The sequence below is a fragment of the Nematolebias whitei genome, chromosome 21 (assembly GCF_014905685.2).
Source record: "Nematolebias whitei isolate Nwh7 chromosome 21, NemWhi1, whole genome shotgun sequence".
In the NCBI taxonomy this organism is placed as follows: domain Eukaryota; kingdom Metazoa; phylum Chordata; class Actinopteri; order Cyprinodontiformes; family Rivulidae; genus Nematolebias; species Nematolebias whitei.
In genome coordinates, this window is record NC_056518.1 from 13,493,993 (window position 1) to 13,512,516 (window position 18,524).

At 40.4% G+C, this 18,524-nt stretch overlaps 1 protein-coding gene across 1 annotated transcript; it reads left to right on the plus strand.

Moving 5' to 3' along the window:
- Positions 1–1,525: 1,525 nt before the first annotated feature.
- On the plus strand, positions 1,526–10,596 carry LOC119427113 (protein delta homolog 1). Its single transcript, XM_037694691.1, has 6 exons — positions 1,526–1,662; positions 2,012–2,096; positions 2,274–2,337; positions 2,710–2,840; positions 4,090–4,231; positions 9,754–10,596. Exons 2-6 carry the CDS (start codon positions 2,045–2,047, stop codon positions 10,538–10,540), a joined length of 1,176 nt encoding a protein of 391 aa, XP_037550619.1. The 5' UTR covers positions 1,526–1,662; positions 2,012–2,044; the 3' UTR covers positions 10,541–10,596.
- The last annotated feature ends 7,928 nt before the right edge of the window (positions 10,597–18,524 follow it).

The following is an 18,524-nucleotide window of genomic DNA, read 5'->3' on the forward strand; positions in this document are numbered from 1 at the left end:
AAAGTCACAGCACAGTTACAATCACTTTAAAGTCAAGATTAAGGGCTTTAGATCAAGAATCTTTGAACAAAATGTGAAATTAAGATGCAGAAAAGTGTGTTGGTGATTTTGGAGCGCAGTCATCCTGCTGCTGTCATATACTTGTTGCATGTGGGATTTCAGATTGAAAAGGGGTATTTTTCCACACTAAGTATAAAAAAAAACACCTCTTGAGATGAAGAGAACCACACATTGTTGACTGGTTCCTGTTTGGTTTAGTTTGGCCAGAGCTTTTGCTGCTCTGATGAAAACTACCATATTTTTCGGCATATAAGTTGTGTGTTTTTGAATAATGTCTTGCGACTTATACTTTGTACACCGAAGCGACGTATTTATAGATTCTTCCCATATTTATAAACCAGTTTTTGAGATATATTTTCATTAATTCTGACTGAAAATATTGAACACTACCATTTTCAGTCACTAGATGGTAATCGAGTTGTATGGCATGCCGTCGTGTCATGTAATAGGCAAACGTGGCTATTACTGACACAATCAGCTTGCCAAAGCCTGCCACTGTTGTCTGCCTGGAGCAACCGTCAAATCAGCTTCATTTCGTTGCGCCACCCCGACGAAATGCAGCTAATTTGACCATTAAAATGCATTTATTAAGTAAAAGTTCAACTGAGACACACCTTTACTATAATGTCAAGCAAACAAATAATTGTTTTCACCTGTTAATCTTGTTAAATTCTTGTTAAAGTCCTCCCGTGCACGCTCCCGCCATTTGGCAGCCAATCGATTTTTGGCACAACACCGGCCCACGTTTCCGTGTTGTCAACGGTGACGCACAGATGTGACGTATACATCGAAACAATGTATTTATGGATTTTTTTCATTTTATTAGACATACTTGGAATGATGTGACGTATACGGCAGAAAATACGGTAAGTGGTTTCTTCACTTGAACGTGAGTCTTTCACATAAGAAGATTATAATAATACTTCTTTCTCCGGCTAACCAAATATATGACCTGCGTACTCAAGCTTTGAAATATTCACATTGATTTGTTTACAGGTCGCTTTTGAATGTTTTTGCAGAGTCGTGAGTTTTTCTGTTACATATAAAGCATGAAATAAATGTAGTGAAGCTTTTGCCATCGTTCTTTCCTTCATCGTCTACATTGTCTGATTTCATGTTGAAACGACCAGAATGAAACGTTTACTCAACAAGACAGCCCTTTAATTACGATTGTGACACTATTACTAAAGCTGTTCCTGATTATAAGGGTTGAAAAAAAACATTAAATTCAATCTAAAATTCTAGTTTGTATTGCCAAATGAGCTTTAATCCTTACAAAACCAACAACAAACAATAAAACGAATACATTTGGGATAAGAGGTTTATCTTATATTGGTTTTTCCTGAATGTTTTGTACACCTCTTCACACACGCACTAAATTTTCTCCCCCTTCCTGAGGTGGGAGGAGCGTGCTGCACTGGGACTGCGCGACGCAGCAGCAAGTCGGGTCCAAACCTCTGGGTCCACCTCCAGCAGCCGGACCGCATGTACACCTGTAGTCTCTCTTCCGTCCGTCTGGATTAAAAGAGGAAGGAGGAAATCCAAACACAGCACTGAAATATGACTGGAGCCACTTGGAGGCAGCGCGCGAGGACCACATAGGTGAGACGGAATCTTTAATATTGAGCTTTAGGGGCTGGGAGTGTTGTTTTTGTTGTAGCGCGTTACTTTCCTCCTGCGCGTAATGGACACCTCTGGGCGCAGACGCATGGTTCAGGTGCGTCGGTGTTTACCAAAACGGCTAAATATTCAAATTAAACAAATAAGATGTTAATTCCCCACTCTTCAGTGTTGCACTATCTGTCCATGTAGAATTTAAAATGATGTTTTTTTTTTGCAACATTATTTTCCCCTTTCTATTGAAATAACTTTGTTCGGATTTATTTTTGCTTGAAAAATAAATAAGTAACGCAGCTGTTTACGCGACTCAAGCGCGCTCCAATCTTTCCAGGACAAAGAGGGGTCGTCTTCCTTAGAAATTACGATGCATCTCATCCGGGTGGTCTTAATTCTGCTCGTGACAGGCATGGCAGCAGGTGAGCCTTGACTTCTATCACTTCAGCTCCAGCGTGAAAATTAAAGATTTTACACTCTCTGCATGACACACAAAAAGTATACATTATATATATATATACATATATAAATGTTTTATGTGTGTTTTGACTGCTGGTGCAAACATGCCCCCCCACCCTCCTTTTTTTCTGTCTCATAAGGTTGGGAATGCAGTGCAGGTTGCAGCAGAGAAAATGGGTTTTGTGAAAAGCCAGGGAAGTGCAGGTGGGTTTCTAAAATTACCTCAGATTCCTGCAGATGATGGCTCATATATCTGCAGGCCTCCTCAACCTCATTTCCATGAACAGTCACAGTAAATTGTTCCCCATTTAGCGAAATGACAGCCTGATCCGGCCAGCTGGATGTGCTTTTATGTCTTTATGTCTTTTTTTTATTGCATGAACAATGAGAACACAATTTATCAGATGCCTTTTTGAAGTTTTAAATTCTCCTTGCATTAGATCAACCATTGAGTTATTAAATGTTCAACATTTCATCACTAATAAAAGCGGTGCCATGAGGACAGGAGCAGCATGTGGGCGGCTCTGGACTGTTCAGGGTATTTATTTAATTTTTTTCTCCACGCTCCCTTTTTAGATGCAAACCAGGGTGGCAAGGGGAGAACTGTGACCGGTGTGTGCCGTTCCCTGGCTGTTTGCACGGCACATGTGAGAAGGCATGGCAGTGCATCTGCAGTCAGGGCTGGATAGGCAGCCTGTGTGACCAAGGTGAGCCTCGTTCAGCTGCTTCCTGTCTGTCTGCCTCCACCTCTGAGCACAGAGCGAGCCACCGACCTCTGGGAGCAACTAATTAATCTAGAGGGTAAACTGTTGTAGACGGGCAAAATCAGAGTTTACATCAAAGGCCTAGCAGTCCTTGAAGGAATGCACATCGCCCGCCTCCTTTCTATGCACGAGTTTTAGACCAAATCTTATGTTGATGGCGAAGCTATAACTCTTTGATCAATACTTGAAAGTAATTTTATAAGATTTGTCATGTGATAGGACAAGTATGTGACGTAAGGACTTCCGGCTACTACCGCTCAAGTTTTAGCTCAATATTAGTAAAACTAGAGTTATGACTGTTTTTGTGTTTTTCTAACGTGGATTAGCCGAGACAGCCATCTTGAAATTAATTCACTCAAAAAGTCAATCATTATTAAATGTACATTTGCTGATTTAATTCTGAGTTTCATTATAATTCATGCAGAGAGCCGTGATATATTTTTCTAATGACTCCAGCAGTTAATGCTAAAGTTTTAAGCTAAGGATGTGCAACAATAATGATCACATATGGGTTGTAATCAACCCTCAGCTACTATCACACCTAGTTTTAGCACAATTTTAGTAAAATTGACTGAACTGTAGCTGTTTTTGTGTTTTCTAATATAAACTGGCTGTGGCAGTCATTTGAAATTGAAGTGACTGAAAAGTTAAACAGTAGTAAGTGCACGTCCAATGGTTACTTTCTGCAAGTTTCAATAACATGCATACATTAGTTCATGGGATATTTTGCTAACAGACACTTACGCACACAGACTTGTGCAACGTTTTCAAATAAATCTGTTTTTCCCTGTAGGCGGTGAGCTAATAATACTTTAAAAATATGCAGCAGAAGACAAAACATCAAAAGTGAATATTTATTCAGGATTTCTTATTTAAAATTACTGCTGGCCTCAAGCTAGTGAGGGAACAGACTTGTATTTTTTCCTTTTGAAAACAGAGGATTTTCCACCACAGTTTGACCCACTTATCCTCACATGCACTGTTTCAAACTGTGCCACAGCAGATGTGCTGATGGCTCGTGCTAGGCGCTCGCTTGTACTTTCCATCTTGTCGTTGATGACAAGGTGCTGTTGCGTGCAGAACGGAGAGTGGCAATAAACGAGGCCGAGCGAAACACAGACCTGCAGAGATCAAGCTCTAAAGATCTAAACACAACATGCACCAACTCCCTCGGTTCCATCTTTTACAACAGATACTCGTCTGTGCTCGTCCAGGCCGTGTGCCAGCAACGCCACCTGCATAGAGACGGGAGAGGGGGGGTACCTGTGTGCATGTCCCCATGGCTTCTCTGGAGAGAACTGCCAACTGGGGCAAGGACTCTGCCTCACAAACGGGTACGACGACCTTTTTATTTGGCTTTTCTCCATGTTTTAATTCCTTTACAGCCTTGCACCTCATCCTTGAGCGCTAATCAATACCTAGTACAAGACATTTCAGATCCTTCATTATTGCTACAGCTGCTCTGGTGGTGGTGGGGCAGCGAACAGAAAATGTATTAGATTGCCATTTTAAAATGGGATTTTCAATCACTATGTTTTCCGGCGTATAAGTTGCATGAGTCAAAAAAAGCATCATGAAGAGGAAAAAAAAATTAATAAGTCGCTTCGTTATATAAGTTGCATTTATTAAGCATCACCGCTGACCCGTCGCATTTACGGTATTATGCATTTATTTAATGGTCAAAACAGCTTCCTTTTGCCTGGGTGGTGCAGCGTCATCCGTCCATTATCCATCCATCCATCCATCTATCCATCCATCCATCCATCATGGTCGGAGCTGCTCGCTCTCCAGCATTTTCCACCTGCACCATCTGAGTGAAGCGAGCGCGCACGGAAGGACTCGCTGTTGCAGTTCTTTGAAATTTAAAGTGTTAGTCAAAAATTGCATCATTTTTTTCATCTATTTACCCTTTATTTATCCAGGTAGTCTCGTTGAGTCATGACAACTCATGTTCAAGAGAGACCTGTTTAGGGAGCAGATGGTGGGGGTTAAGGGCCTTGCTCAGGGGCCCAGAGTGGGGCCAATGAAGGTGGAGGCAGGTGTGGGTGTTTCACCTTTTCCACCCACATTTTGATGCTGATTGTACCGGGAGTTGAACCTGTGACTTTCTGATCACAGGCCCATCTTCTAACCTCTGCACCACCACTCCCCCAGTTATGAATATGAAAAAAAAAGTATATAAGTCTCTTCAGTGTATAAGTTGCAGGACTGACAAATCTATGCAAAAAACTGTGACTTATACACTGGAAAACACGGTAGATGCATGTTTGTGAAACGAAGTCTTGCTTTGACAGAATTTCCACAAAAGAACGCCTCATTTCTTCAGCTGGTTTTGTTTTAGGATACTGATTTTGTTATTTTGTATTTTTTTAAAACATCCTTAACCTTAGATAAGTGCTCTTATCTCAGGGCACATCTTATCTTATCCTTGTTCAGTGCCCTGAGACAACTTCTGTTGTGACTTGGTGCTGTATAAATAAGCTGAAAACTGTTTTCTTCTTGGTCAAGGACAATGTGATGTGGTCATTGAGTCAGATTGTTTTTGGTAAAACATCAGGAGCACAATTTGAAATCTTTGGAAAGAAAACATTATAAAAATAGTTGTTCAAGGGCCTCTGAGATGTGTAGCTGCACGTCAAAGCAAAAAAGAAATAAAACAAAATAAACTCAGCGAAAAAAGTCATTATTAATAGAGTTATAGCTGAAAACACTTTTCCTGTGTGCGCTTGTTTAATCTGAAAGAGGAATAAAATCATCACTCGTCTGCTTGGCTTGATGTGTTGTTCCCCTTAAGAAGTACACATTTATCAGTCTGACAGAACGGCTTTAAACACGTCGCTCCACACTTCAACCTTTAAAGTCAAACATTCAAGATCAAATGCAGCAAATTCACTTAACAAGGCTGCCACATATGAAATCTTTACACGCAAACAGTTTGTGACCAGAAATGTCCTTACGTTAATAGCAGGAGGACGCTGATGTGTTCTTTAATCCTTTATTTTACACTTCTTCATTTTAAAAGCTCTTCCCCTCCATGCTCTAAAACTCATCTTCTCTGAATTCAGTTTAGCATAAAATAAACACTCTGCCAAAATCCCATCTTGATTTTCAACAAGTTTGCATCAGTCCTGACACCGGAGCCACAAGCTTTTAGCACAAACACAATAAGTGCTCCAACTCCCCCAGTCTGTTTAGATGTAAAACCTCTTACACGGAGCTGTTGTGCAGTTTTAACGAGTAAAGCTCAACGTGAATTCATTTGTTCTTGTTTCAGTTCAGCCAGGCTTTTAGCTCCTGAGAAATAATCTGCCTTAAGTAGTTTATTAAAGTTTCCTACTGGTAAATAGTTTTTCACCTGGTGATGGAACATTCCTTTAAGCCAGGGGTTCCCAACCGTGATCCTTGAGGAACACCATCCTGTATGATTTAGTTGTTCTCTGCTCCAACACACCTGATTTTAATTACTGTATTTGCTGCCATACATATCGCACCGCCATATAAGTCGCATCAACATTTATTTGTTCTTGTTTCAGTTCAGCTAGGTGTTCAGATCCTGAGAAATAATCTTCCTTAAGTAGTTTATCAAAGTTTCCTACTGGTAAATAGTTTTTCACCTGGTGCTGGAGCATTCCTTTAAGCCAGGGGATCCCAACCCTGGTCCTTGAGGAACACCATCCTGCATGTTTTAGTTGTCCCTCTGCTCCGACACACCTGATTTCACTTAATGGGTAATTAACAGGCTTCTGCAGAACATGAGGAAGGAGGAAGTAAATCACTGAACCAGGTGTGTTGGAGCGGGGAAACAACTGAAACATGCAGGATGGTGTTCCTCAAGGACCAGGGTTGGGAACCACTGCTTTAAGCTGCAGGAGTCGCCTGTTGGCTGCTGGATTACAGATGCCTCTGATCCCCTCAGGAGTCCTCCTGCCCATCGGACAATAAAAGACCCTCTGGGATGCAGATAGCTGACGAGGCTTTTCAAACTGTGAACCCGTTCGTCGGGACTCTGACAGGCAGCCCAGCTGAGCTGACTGTCACACCAAAATTCACCAACCTATAGATAATTGACTGTGAACAGTCAGCTGTCCTCTTCCTCATACTCAATAAGTAACTGTCTACATGTCACGCTGAAACAACTGGAGCACGACTTGTGTCATTAATCAGCTCCACTAGACGGTCTAAAAGTGTGGCAGAACTGCTTTTCTTCAGACTCGTCTTGACAAGGTGTTGGGGGCTTGTGTAATTATCCAAAGTACTGTTGGAGGTATTGATTAGTTTCTATCCCAGGGTTTTATCTTTGTGTGCAGCTTGTTAAAGCATGACTGCATTGATCAGGTTTGCTGCACAAGTTGGTGCCGGCAGATTATTTCAGAGGCAAGGCTGAGACTTTTTATTTATTTATTGTCATGGGTTTCAGGGTTTTAATTTGCAGAAAATGAGGCATACGGTTTTATTCCATTAGTGCCGGGAGAAATTACTACGGCGGTAGAAGAATACCAATGAGCATTACACAAGATGTGAGGTGGAGATCCTTAATAGTTGATGAACGATTTGATCATTTAGTTGTTCTGTTTCATTGCCTGAGTTTAAATTCCCATTGTGAAGATCCGGCAGATTTTTGTTGAAGTGCATATTTCCAGCTGATGATTTCATCAAAATCATAAACACGTGCCACATGTGAGTAACCTTCTACTTACCACATGGTTTTAAATGTGGTATCTGGTGTCAGAAAGATGAAGATGGTGAAAACAGAGGGGCTCGCACTTCATCTTTAATGAGAAGTAGGGGTGAAACTTGTGCTGCAGCACACCCTAATGCAGGGCTGTTCAACTGGAGGCCCGCAGGCCACTCCAGGCCAGCCAGTGACTTTAGTCCGGCCCGACAATGAGTTCACAAATAAATTTTAAAAACAGAAAACATCTGTGAAAGAGACCTTTAAACAATTTGAAATTACAAATATTTCAGTCAGAGAGGCAATCCTTTTAGGTGCCCATCTGAATTTTCTACATTTTCAGGAGAATGCAGAAGAACACTTTAAGAAGAGCCAATGAAAGCATTGATTTACAGGACGCAATGGGAGTTCTGATAATCTGTTCATATCAGTGTGTGGATCGCCTGCAAGCTGGATTAAACAACAGATTTATTACTGGGGGAATACTGATGATGATGCACAGCAGATGTGTAGCTTTTATATATATATATATAGTTTGTTGCAAATAAGATGGATTAAGTGACAATTCATTTAGTAAATGACATGAAGGAGACGTTCGACATGCATCACGCTCGCTTTCAACCCAGCTGAGTTCTGCTCTGCCTCCTTTGGTTCTGCTCAAAACTCACACCTGAGCAGGACTTGAATGCGTCACCTGGGATTTATGAACCATTTCAGGAAGAACTGGTTTGTGCTATGGGCTGAAACTTATGCCATCAGAAACTGAAACTGAATTGCTGTTTTGAGACTGACTTTAATAAGTTTCAGCCCATTCTGTGTGCAGCCGTTTCATTGTTAATGAGAGCTGGTTCTTATTGGACCCACCTGAAACAGCAACATGTCGGTCGTTCGGGGAACATCAAAAACAGTCAACAATTTATTTAGTTTTGAAAAGTGTAGCGATTTGGCAAGTCATCGTTGTAATACTTGGTTTATTTACATAATGACTTTATTTGCTGGATGTCCGGCCCCTGAGCTGCTGACTCTCGGTAACTGTGGCCCCCTGTGCAGTTTAGTAGAATAGCTTTGATGGATGCTGCTTGTTCAGATACATAGTTAAAGAAATAATGAATAAAAAAGGAATAAAAACAAATTTCATTAGTGCCGCATGTTAAATATGTTTGTTTGTTAGGGGCCAAGATGGCTGCCCTCTCTCCACCTGAGTGTGTCTCAGGTGTGATGGGTTGAATGCAGAGAACTAATTTCATCATTGTATCGAAACATACAGTGATGACAACACATAGTACTTATGCTTTAATTCTAATATTTTGATATTGAGTTCAGTAAATCTAGTATTTCAGCCACCATTGTAGATTTGCTTTGGGTCATTATAACGTTTTTATGGATTGCATGTCCAAAATATATAACATAGTTTTAATGTCTATATTCATATAAGACAACAGGCAATGCTACAGTGCTGTACATTTGGCATTAAGATATTCTTATGGGTGTTAACTTGTCCCACCCAGCCCAGCGAGAAATAAATGACGGTTGGATATCCATCCATGAATGGATGAATGGTTTTAAAAAGTTAACCAGTGACTGTGGCTTTTAGGTGATCTAGAAGTTGATATGAAATATCAAAATGAACACTGAAATGTGAAGAAAATGAAACAATTGTATCCCTTCTTCAGAATCCTAATAGGATTTTTTTTTTTTTTTTACCAGTTCGACTTCTGTATTTTACAGCAGAGCAACAAAATTATTAAAGCCTTAGATCAACATCAACCTTTGGCAACGTTTTTGCAGCACTTTGAACAAATTTAAACTTAATTTAGTGGATGAAAAATGGCTAACTTGAATATAAACTTGGTTTCATAATTCAAAATGTTTTAACAAAAACTGACTTGTGGTAATAAAAAGCATTTCTGTTTTATTAAAATGGTCAATGAATCTGTGGTAATTTGAATTCCTACGTAGACACGAAATCTTAAATCCATTAAGTGTCATATTGAAATCCGTCAACAGTTTGCTTAGTATAGAAGCAGCGTAAGATGTTATAGATGCATAATGTGTCTCATTGAATCATTTTGTTCTGTAATTTATAAGACATGATGATAAAGACTGTGTATGGATAGCTTAGTATTAAATAATGGACCATATTTCCCCTGCAGTAAACTCTCACTGTGTTGCTCTGTCCTTCAGCTCTCCTTGTCACAATGGAGGCACATGCGTTGATGCCAGTGGCTCCGCAGCTTCTCCTTCCTGTTTGTGTCCCCCTGGATTTTCTGGAGACTTCTGTGACATCAGTGTTGACAGCTGCCAGCCTAACCCCTGCCTCAACGGTGGCAACTGTACAAACCACGGCCTCGCTTTTACATGCGCCTGCCCACTCAGCTTCACTGGTTTCACGTGTAACGACACCAGCCTGTCTCCCTGCGCCGGTCAGCCCTGTGCCAATGAGGGAACGTGCATCGGTCAGCCCGACGGAACGTTTCGCTGCGCTTGCCAGAAATGGTTTACGGGTCCCACGTGTTCTCTTCATCACAGACCCAAGACCAGATCCAAGCCTGCTGGTGCCAAGCCAGTGGACCACAGAGTGTTTGCTCTTGCTCCACAGCACTACTCCCTCCCTGCCCACGCCTTTCATAAGCTGCTGAGACCTCCGGAGAGAGATCTGCTTAAGATCACCCTGAAGGAGACGGTGCACCCTTCTCGCGTCCTTGTCACCCACGGTCAGCTCATCTGCTTCGGCATACTGGCCTTGCTCACCTGCCTTGTTATCTTGGGCACCACAGGAATCGTGTTCTTTGGCCGCTGCGAGACGTGGCTGGCTAATGCAAAGTACAGCCAGCTCGTTCGACAGCAAAGGGAACACCTGCTGAAAGAGGTCGGCAGCACGAGCCAGGAAGAGCCGGAGCACTCGGTAAACATCATCCTGCCAGAAAAGATTAGACTCTCCAGCTTTGGGAGGCATTACACCTCCATCTGATTTAAAAACGCCTCCTCCTGTTACCTGCTCTCAGGGGAAGGAGTCGAAATGAATGTCCCCAAACATCAAGAAGTAAAGCTGTGGTGCAGTTATAACCGTTCTGAATGTACTGTTCTGGACCAGGTGGACAAACATTAACATGTAAATAAGTTAAAGATGTCACCTGCGTGGCATATCTTAAACAATGTTGAATTAAAAATACTTGATTTGACCTTTTTATGTGTGCGTCTCCAGGGAATAAAACAGGTTTTTAATTAAGGATAGCATCACATCTTATTTTCATACATTCATTTGTTGTGTTGTTAGCTTAATGTTAGATTGTGCTGAGATCAACTACCAGTGTTGCTGGTAGAAAACCATTTTAACCACTTTTAGTTACGGTATATTTTGCCCTATGAGTTGCGTTTTTTTGTATAATTTGCATGCCATGCAACTTATACGCCGAAGCGACATATTTATGGATTTTTCTCATATTTATGAACTTATTTTTGTCTGAGATATGACCGTTTTCATTCATTCTGTCTAAAAATATTGAACACTTTACATTTTCAGCCGCTAGATGGCACTCGAGGGTATGGCATGCCGTTGTGTCATGTAATAGATAAAAGTGGCTATTAATGATACAATCTGCTTGCCCTATTTAGATCCAACCTTTATCCAGCTCACTTGGAGCAACCGTCAAATCAGCTTCATTTCACTGCACCGCCCCAGAGAAATGCAGTTGATTTGACTATTAAAGTTCATTTATTAAGTAAAAGTTCAACTGAGACACACGTTTACTATAATTTCAAGCAAACAAATTATTGTTTTTAGTTGGTTATCTTGTTAAATTTCAAAGAAATGCACAGAGAGTCCTCCCATGCACGCGCTTTCTTCCGCTTATCGGCTTTTGAAATGCAGCTGATTTGACCGTCAAAGTGCATTTATTAAAGAAAAGTTCAACTGAGACACGCCTTTACTATAATTTCAAGCAAACAAATTATTGTTAGATTCTTGTTAAAGTCCTCCAGTGCACGCTCTCGTGGCCGCCATTTGGCAGCCAGTCGATTCTTGGCACAACACCAGCCCACATTTCCGGGTTGTCAGCGGTGATGCATAATAGATGTGACTTAGACGGTCAAGTATTTATGTTTTTTTCCACTTTACTAGACATTTCTGGACTGATTCGACTTATAGGGTGGTGCGACGTGTATGGCGGAAAATACGGTAACTGCTAATAATTAAACCAGTTAGTTGAAGCATCACCATTAAACTGTAAATTTGACAGTTTTTTATTGATACGCGTGGTGTTCAGTGATATACAGATGATGTGTATTCTTGTCCTTATGACTTCACAAAATGAGGTCATTTACTTTCCAAGATACAAACTGCCTCTTTTTGTAGCCGTACTTTCTCAGTGTTTGTTCTAAATCTGTTAGTTTAGACTTTGACTTGGATAAAAACGGGTTGTTTCACAGTTCAAGACATTTCCTGCTGTTTCCATCTGCTTGGATCTGTGCAATTATTTATTTAATAGTTGATGTGTCATTTGCTGAGTTTCAAAGATCTTGGTGATGCTGTAGGTCTTGTAGTTTCACAGGTGTTTAATACGCACCTTTTGATCCCTGAAGTACTTTAAAGTACTTTAGTTTTATTGACTGGTGTGTGAATGCATTGATCGTCCACTCTAGGAGCTTGTAATTAAATCCGTGTTAAATTCTAAAAGGTGCAAGTCTCTTACAGTATGCAGATTATTAATGAACACATTAAATAGAAAGTGTTTAAATTCAGTACTAAAACTGGGGAGTGGGGTCTGTAATGATAATTTTCCACCTCATATTTTCTATATTTGTTTATTTTCTGCCACCTTCAATGTTGCTAATATAGAAAAGATATTCCCTGATTGATGTTTCTGGACAACATTACATATAATGAAGTGACTGAAGCTGTACAGTGTTACATTTGATATATGATGAATATGTGTCATGTATGTTCTGCCTGTTGCTTTCAGTAAAAATACAGAAATGATTCTAACATTTAGTGGTTTGTGTTTATTTGATGTACATTTAAAGTCTTAACCTGCAGCAGCACCTCTCCTCCACGCTATATATTTAATTTGTACATTTCCGTCTGCCTCTGCAGCTGCTATTTTTTTGTTTTCTTCAAGACTCACGAGTTGATTTATATTGATGTATTAAAGGCTGACTATAAAATAGCAATTTGAAGCATTTTTTTTTTTTTTAAATGTACTGTACATGTTATGATCCAGTCTCTGTCTCCACCTTGTGGTTCAGTTGTCTGTCTCGCTGCTTGTAAAAGAATTTAGAAAAACATTTGCTTGTCTTTGTCATTTAATAGAACCATTGTTTATTTAAATGTTCTTAAAAATTATCAGTGTGTACAAGAAAAAACTCAAAAAGAAATAATGAACTGTCTTTTGAGGTCAAATAAGAATATTCAACCAGATTTTCTCACGTCCTCGTGCTGATTTTACATCTTTAAAGAGAAAAAACTGAAAATCTCAGGAATGAATAAATTCATAAATTAACTTGGAAAAAATGCTGTGACCTTCATTTTAAACGATGAAAAATATATTTCTTAGAAAGATACAAAACTGCAAAATGAGAGGAAATATATAAATAAATAGAAATGAAACAAATGAAACAGATGTATAGTGAAAGAGAGGACATTTTCAGCAACGAATGGAAAAGGCTTAAATTTACTGCTTAAAGCACTGCAGGTAGAATTTAATGAGGTCTGCATTAAGAAAACATTCTCTATCAAATCTCCAAATTATATATTTGTAAATTTCTTTCTTTCAGCTTTTCCCTCTTCAGGTGTCTCCACAGTGAGTCATCCTCCTCCACCTCACTCTGTCCTCTGTGTCCTCTGTCCTCACTCCAACTACCTTCATGTCCTCTCTAACTGCATCCATAGAATATCCATCAAACAAAAATTGTTTTGTTTTCAAGCTAAGATAAGGAAGTACATGGTAGAGCTGCAATTTGTGGCCCAAGCCCGATCCTACTCGACCCAAAATTCGGGCCAGGTCGGGCCAAAATAATGCGCTTGATGGGCAGGCTGGGTCGAGCTCGGGCTTTTGATGCAGTTTTTCAAATCATACAGCTCAAAGAAAACTAAATAAGAATCCACAATATAATATTGTGTCCAGATGACCTGACTGAAAATTGTTGGATTGTATACCTGGATTATTGAGCATGGACTTTGTTGGTTTTGAATCAGTTTGCCATGACTGTTGACGAGGAAGAGGGCCGGCAATGGAGGAGGGGGCGTGCCAAAGAGACCATCTTAGCACCAACATAACTGGTTTGTTCCACTTTGGAGTAAGCTGTTGTGGGAAAAATCAGTTTTGTGTTGTGTTTCCTTGACTGATGAAGCCTTCTGGATGGAAGATGAAACGTTTCAGCACAAAAAAAGAAACTGTCCAAATGACCTGACTGAAAATTGTTGGATAATGTGTTCATCTACTTGGTGAGGAGGAGGCAGTAAATTTATATGTTGAGGATGAGAAAGAAATAAATGGAGTGCAGAAGTTAATCAGACTGTGAAAAGATAGGGTAGCGCTGGCACATTGTGCAACAATTGTGCATGTGGCCCTGCCCGCCCTGCTTTTTATCAAACATCTGAGGATTTATAATTGACCCACAACAAGCAACATAATGGAAAGTTTGGAACGTTTTAAACAAAAGTTAAAAACGGAAGAACTCACTCTACAAAGCCAGCACAGTGAAACCTGCTGATGTGTCAGGTCAGGTGCACGCTCAGGTCCGACTGGCCGGTTGAAAGAGGTAAAGAAAAATCTTAAGCTTCAGCTGGATCATCGGATCATCAGCCGCGCGCATCCCGCTCCGCACACTGCTGTCATCTGCGGTTAAGGAAGTTACAGCATCTGAAGCTACAAAAACCGAAGCGAACAGCGCGTTCAATTAAAATAGTCTTGTTCTATCCAACATTTTTCAGTCAGGTCATATGGACAGTTTATTTTTTTGCGCTGAAACGTTTCGCCTTCGATCCAGAAGGCTTCATCAATGAAGGAAACACACAACACAAAACTGATTCTTCCCCCAACAGCTTACTCCAAAGTTGGGGGAAATCAGTTTTGTCAGACCCCTAAATTTTAACTCAGCACCCCTGAAAAATAAAGAAACCATCATTATGATTTTGTAAGGAAACAGTTCTCAAACCTTAGATTCACCAAAATATTGAATACATTTTGAATAAATATGGAACAAAATGGAAAAAAAATGATGGCACTCCTAAATGGGCCATGTAAAATCTATTATTTTAATTTTAATTTTTGCATGAGTTGGATCCTTGACACCGTCTGTCAATCAATCCAGCAGGCTCGTCAGCAACTGACCAATCAGTGATCTCAATTTGTCCTGAAGTGAACTCCCCCTTACCTGCAGAGCTGCACCCCCTTTTCCTCTAACAACATAGTCAGGGTTTTGCATCATGAATGTTTTGCGGACAGAGAGATTTAGTGAAAAATCATCAGAAAAAAGTTGTTAAGCGTTGTCAGTTGGGAACATGTAATTCAGACAGTGTTACCATGAGGGTTTAGAGGGTGGAATACAGTTTATTCCATTTCACAAACTCAACGGAGTCTGGAAAAATGTAAAAAAATTGATAAAGACTTGAAGCCGACCTCGAGCAGCAGAATACATCAGTGATACACAGGAAGTGCCACAGGTTCATCTGTGTGAAGGTAACTGCAGGTAAATCCTCCATTTTCTATCATAATTACATTCTATGCATGATAGTTAAATTAAAGGTTAATGCTTGAAGCTAGTTGTGCTTTGTTTTGTGTGTTTTATATGTAGATATATATTATAATTTCTGGTTCCATAAGTTTAGTCTTTATTGTGATCATTTAACACTAAACTGATTTTGTACAAAGTGTTTATTAGGTGGTGTGATGTAAAGTGGAGTTTCTTGTTGTGCCATGCTCTCTAAAATAGTTATTGAATCAAGTGTTTACTTTTGTAAGTTCTTTAAGTGAGAAATTAAAGAGACTGGTCCTGATGACACAATTTAACCATTTTTGTTGTTGTCTACGACAACACTTTTATTTTTTTATTTTTTTAGATGTGATAGATTTCTGAGTTGAAACAACATACCAATACAGTTCAGTCAGTTCATAAATTTAAATCAACTAAACTAAAGTCAAAGTTTATTTAGCAAGTTTATTAATCAAGATAACTTGATGTTTATTCACTCAACTTAAAATTTCAAGTTGATTGAGTAGAAATGCCTTTTTACTCACCAGCTCTGCAGAAACAGTGGCTCGGTTCCGGTTGGTTGGTTTGGGCTCGGTTTCCAGTTCTGCAGACCTACCCTGCAGCGACGAAGCCCACAATGTTCTAAACTCTTAAACATAGATATTATAACACCATATGTTTCATTAAGTACAGTACTGCAAAATTTCACTCACCAGCTCTGAAGAAAAAGCGTCTCAGTTCCAGTCCGGCAGACCTACCCTGCTGGTCAGGCCTGAACATATACTGAAGTCTTTGTAGGTCTCTCCCATTTGCCCTTTCGCTCTATTGTGGTCTGCACAAAGTGATTGAAACTTGGGTCTGAACGAGTCTTTGCTTCAGTGCTGATTAAAGGCTCACATGTAGTCAGGCAGACCTCAGACCGTGGAGGTCCGCGTGTACTGCATTAGACTCGAAGCGGACAACCAGCAGGGCATGTCCGTGCAAAGATACATTTTTACTACCGCATATGCGTACTTGGTGTTGCACAATAACCTGTCTGGTGATGGACTGTTTTGTATGAGACACCAATGTATTAAATTCCCCTTCTTCATCCCTGGTCTGGTTTAATGGCCTTTTCTTCAAATATTTACTGGACCTTTTGAAGCCTCTATGTCCCATCAGGACTTTGAGATCTTCAAATCAAATGTTGCTGATGGTACCAAGAACTTATTTTAAAACACGTGGAGACAGAGCATTCCAAGTGGTGGCCCCGAGGCTTTGGAACGCTCTCCCTCTGTCACTGCGCTGCTCAGATTCCATTGACTCTTTCAAAAATTATCTTAAGACTTATTTATTCAGACTGGCTTTTATTTAAATTTTGTTTACTTTTACTTTGTGAAGCACTTTGTGATGTCATTGTCTGTGAAAGGTGCTATATAAATAAAGATTACTTACTTACTTACTTACTTACTTACTTACGTACTTCTTTTGTTTTAGTTTTTTCGAAGAGGCAAGCGATCTCTTCCTCCTCCATTGACACCATGACTGAAATTGTGAGAAATGAAGGAATTTGTTACGAGCGAATTAAACTCAGTTCCAGCGTGGCTGCGGGAGAGTCTGGAGATTTCCTGGTGGGTCGGTCTGATGTGTAGGCTGCAGGGCCAGCGCTCCCTGTTGTTTTGTTTGTTTGTTTTTTAGAACTTTTTATTAACAGCATATAAACACAAAATACTGCTGCAGCTGGGCTGCCAGCTATTGTTATTATTTTTAATTTTTTTTGTGACCTGTCAATCAATCCAGTAGGCGTGTCAGCAAATGATCAATCGACAAACTCAATTTGTCCCGAAGGTAAATGTCCCTGGCCTGCGGAGCTGGTCTGCAGCCAGTCAGGGTGGACGCTCGAGTATGAAGCTCTGTTAATAGTTCAGCTAGATCTCTGAGTTTCTGTGGATCCTTTGTTGTGAGTTTGGGAAAGTTTTCTAGCTTGTGAAACAAGGCTTGTTCGACAGACTCTGGTGAGCTATATGATTCATCAAGGTGCTCCCAGGCCATGCGCAGACCAGTGGATAAGTTCCTGATGTTAACCGTCTTAATTTGTCTTACTTGTTCTGCTGATGATTTTCCGATACCTCTTAAGACAATCAAGTTCCTCTGTGGCAGATAGGTCTAGGCCAGCTATTGCGTTCTTGAAAGACGTTTTCCAGGCCCAATAGTTTATTGGTTTGTTGTCGTATGTAGTCAGACCTGACATTACTAGTTGATAGTGGTCAAGATACTTTACGAGGTCTCCCGGTATTGAAGGATGTTCAGAACTTGCTCCAGGTGGAGCCTGATGGACAGATGAGCATTCAGGAGATGAGGGACCTTGCTTTAGTGTCTGTTGTGTAAATGCTGTACTGGGATGCTGGGGAGTTAGATGCAGTGGTGCTGTACTGGTTTCAGGGCTTGAGTAGCAGCATAGTGCGGCATAATGTTTTCACAGGCAGCAGCTTGGTCTTGGGAAAATTTGGAAAATAGAATGCTGATGGAGTGTGTACATCACTGCAGATGATCCATTATTGTGCAGGTCAGCTAGTGTGGCTACCTATGTGGTGGTGCGCTGGCCTTTGATAGACTGTGGGACAGCACTGTTGACCTCAATGCCCACGTCAAAGTCCATATCTTGTGGTCCAGCTACAAGGGCATTTGCTTCTGCTATGGTCGTGTCATTTTCCTTTTCTTCCTTTAACACATGCAAGTTGGCTTGTATACGAGCTTGTTCTACTTTAAGCTCAATTTCTCTTTTCAAATGTACAGCTCAAGCTCGTGCTGCTTCTGCTTCTGCTTCTGCTTTAACTTGGGCAATAGCCATGCTAATCTTGGAACTAGATGATGTACCAGATGAGCGGCTGCTTCATGAGCATGCATTTTCAGACTGGTTATCTGTATTGACTTTAGCATTACTGCCATTTTGTGACATCAAAACCCATTGTGTTCTTTCTATCAAGAGAGGATGAAGGCTTACAGTAACTGTCCAGAAGATGTAGCTTTAGCCGCTTGTTTCTTGTCCTGAGTGTCTCCAGAGATAATCTTTTTGCTTTCGTTTTAGCTGTGTTGCCGATGGCGTTTAGGGGGTTCCTGAATCAAGTTCAATTCAATTTTATTGTCATTACCATCTCATGTGGTACATGAGATGGAAGGAAATTATGTACACAGGGTCCCAGTTACACCAGTTATAAACCAGTTACAGGTCCCAGTTATCTATCTATCTATCTATCTATCTATCTATCTATCTATCTATCTAT

What these genes read in the sequence shown, in the direction of transcription:
- LOC119427113 (XM_037694691.1), top strand. Translation starts at nt 2,045, where the DNA reads ATGCATCTCATCCGGGTGGTCTTAATTCTGCTCGTGACAGGCATGGCA. An exon ending in CGTGACAGGCATGGCAGCAG is followed by an intron (nt 2,097 to 2,273) that starts GTGAGCCTTGAC and finishes CTGTCTCATAAG; the next exon opens with GTTGGGAATGCAGTGCAGGT. An exon ending in GGACTCTGCCTCACAAACGG is followed by an intron (nt 4,232 to 9,753) that starts GTACGACGACCT and finishes TCTGTCCTTCAG; the next exon opens with CTCTCCTTGTCACAATGGAG.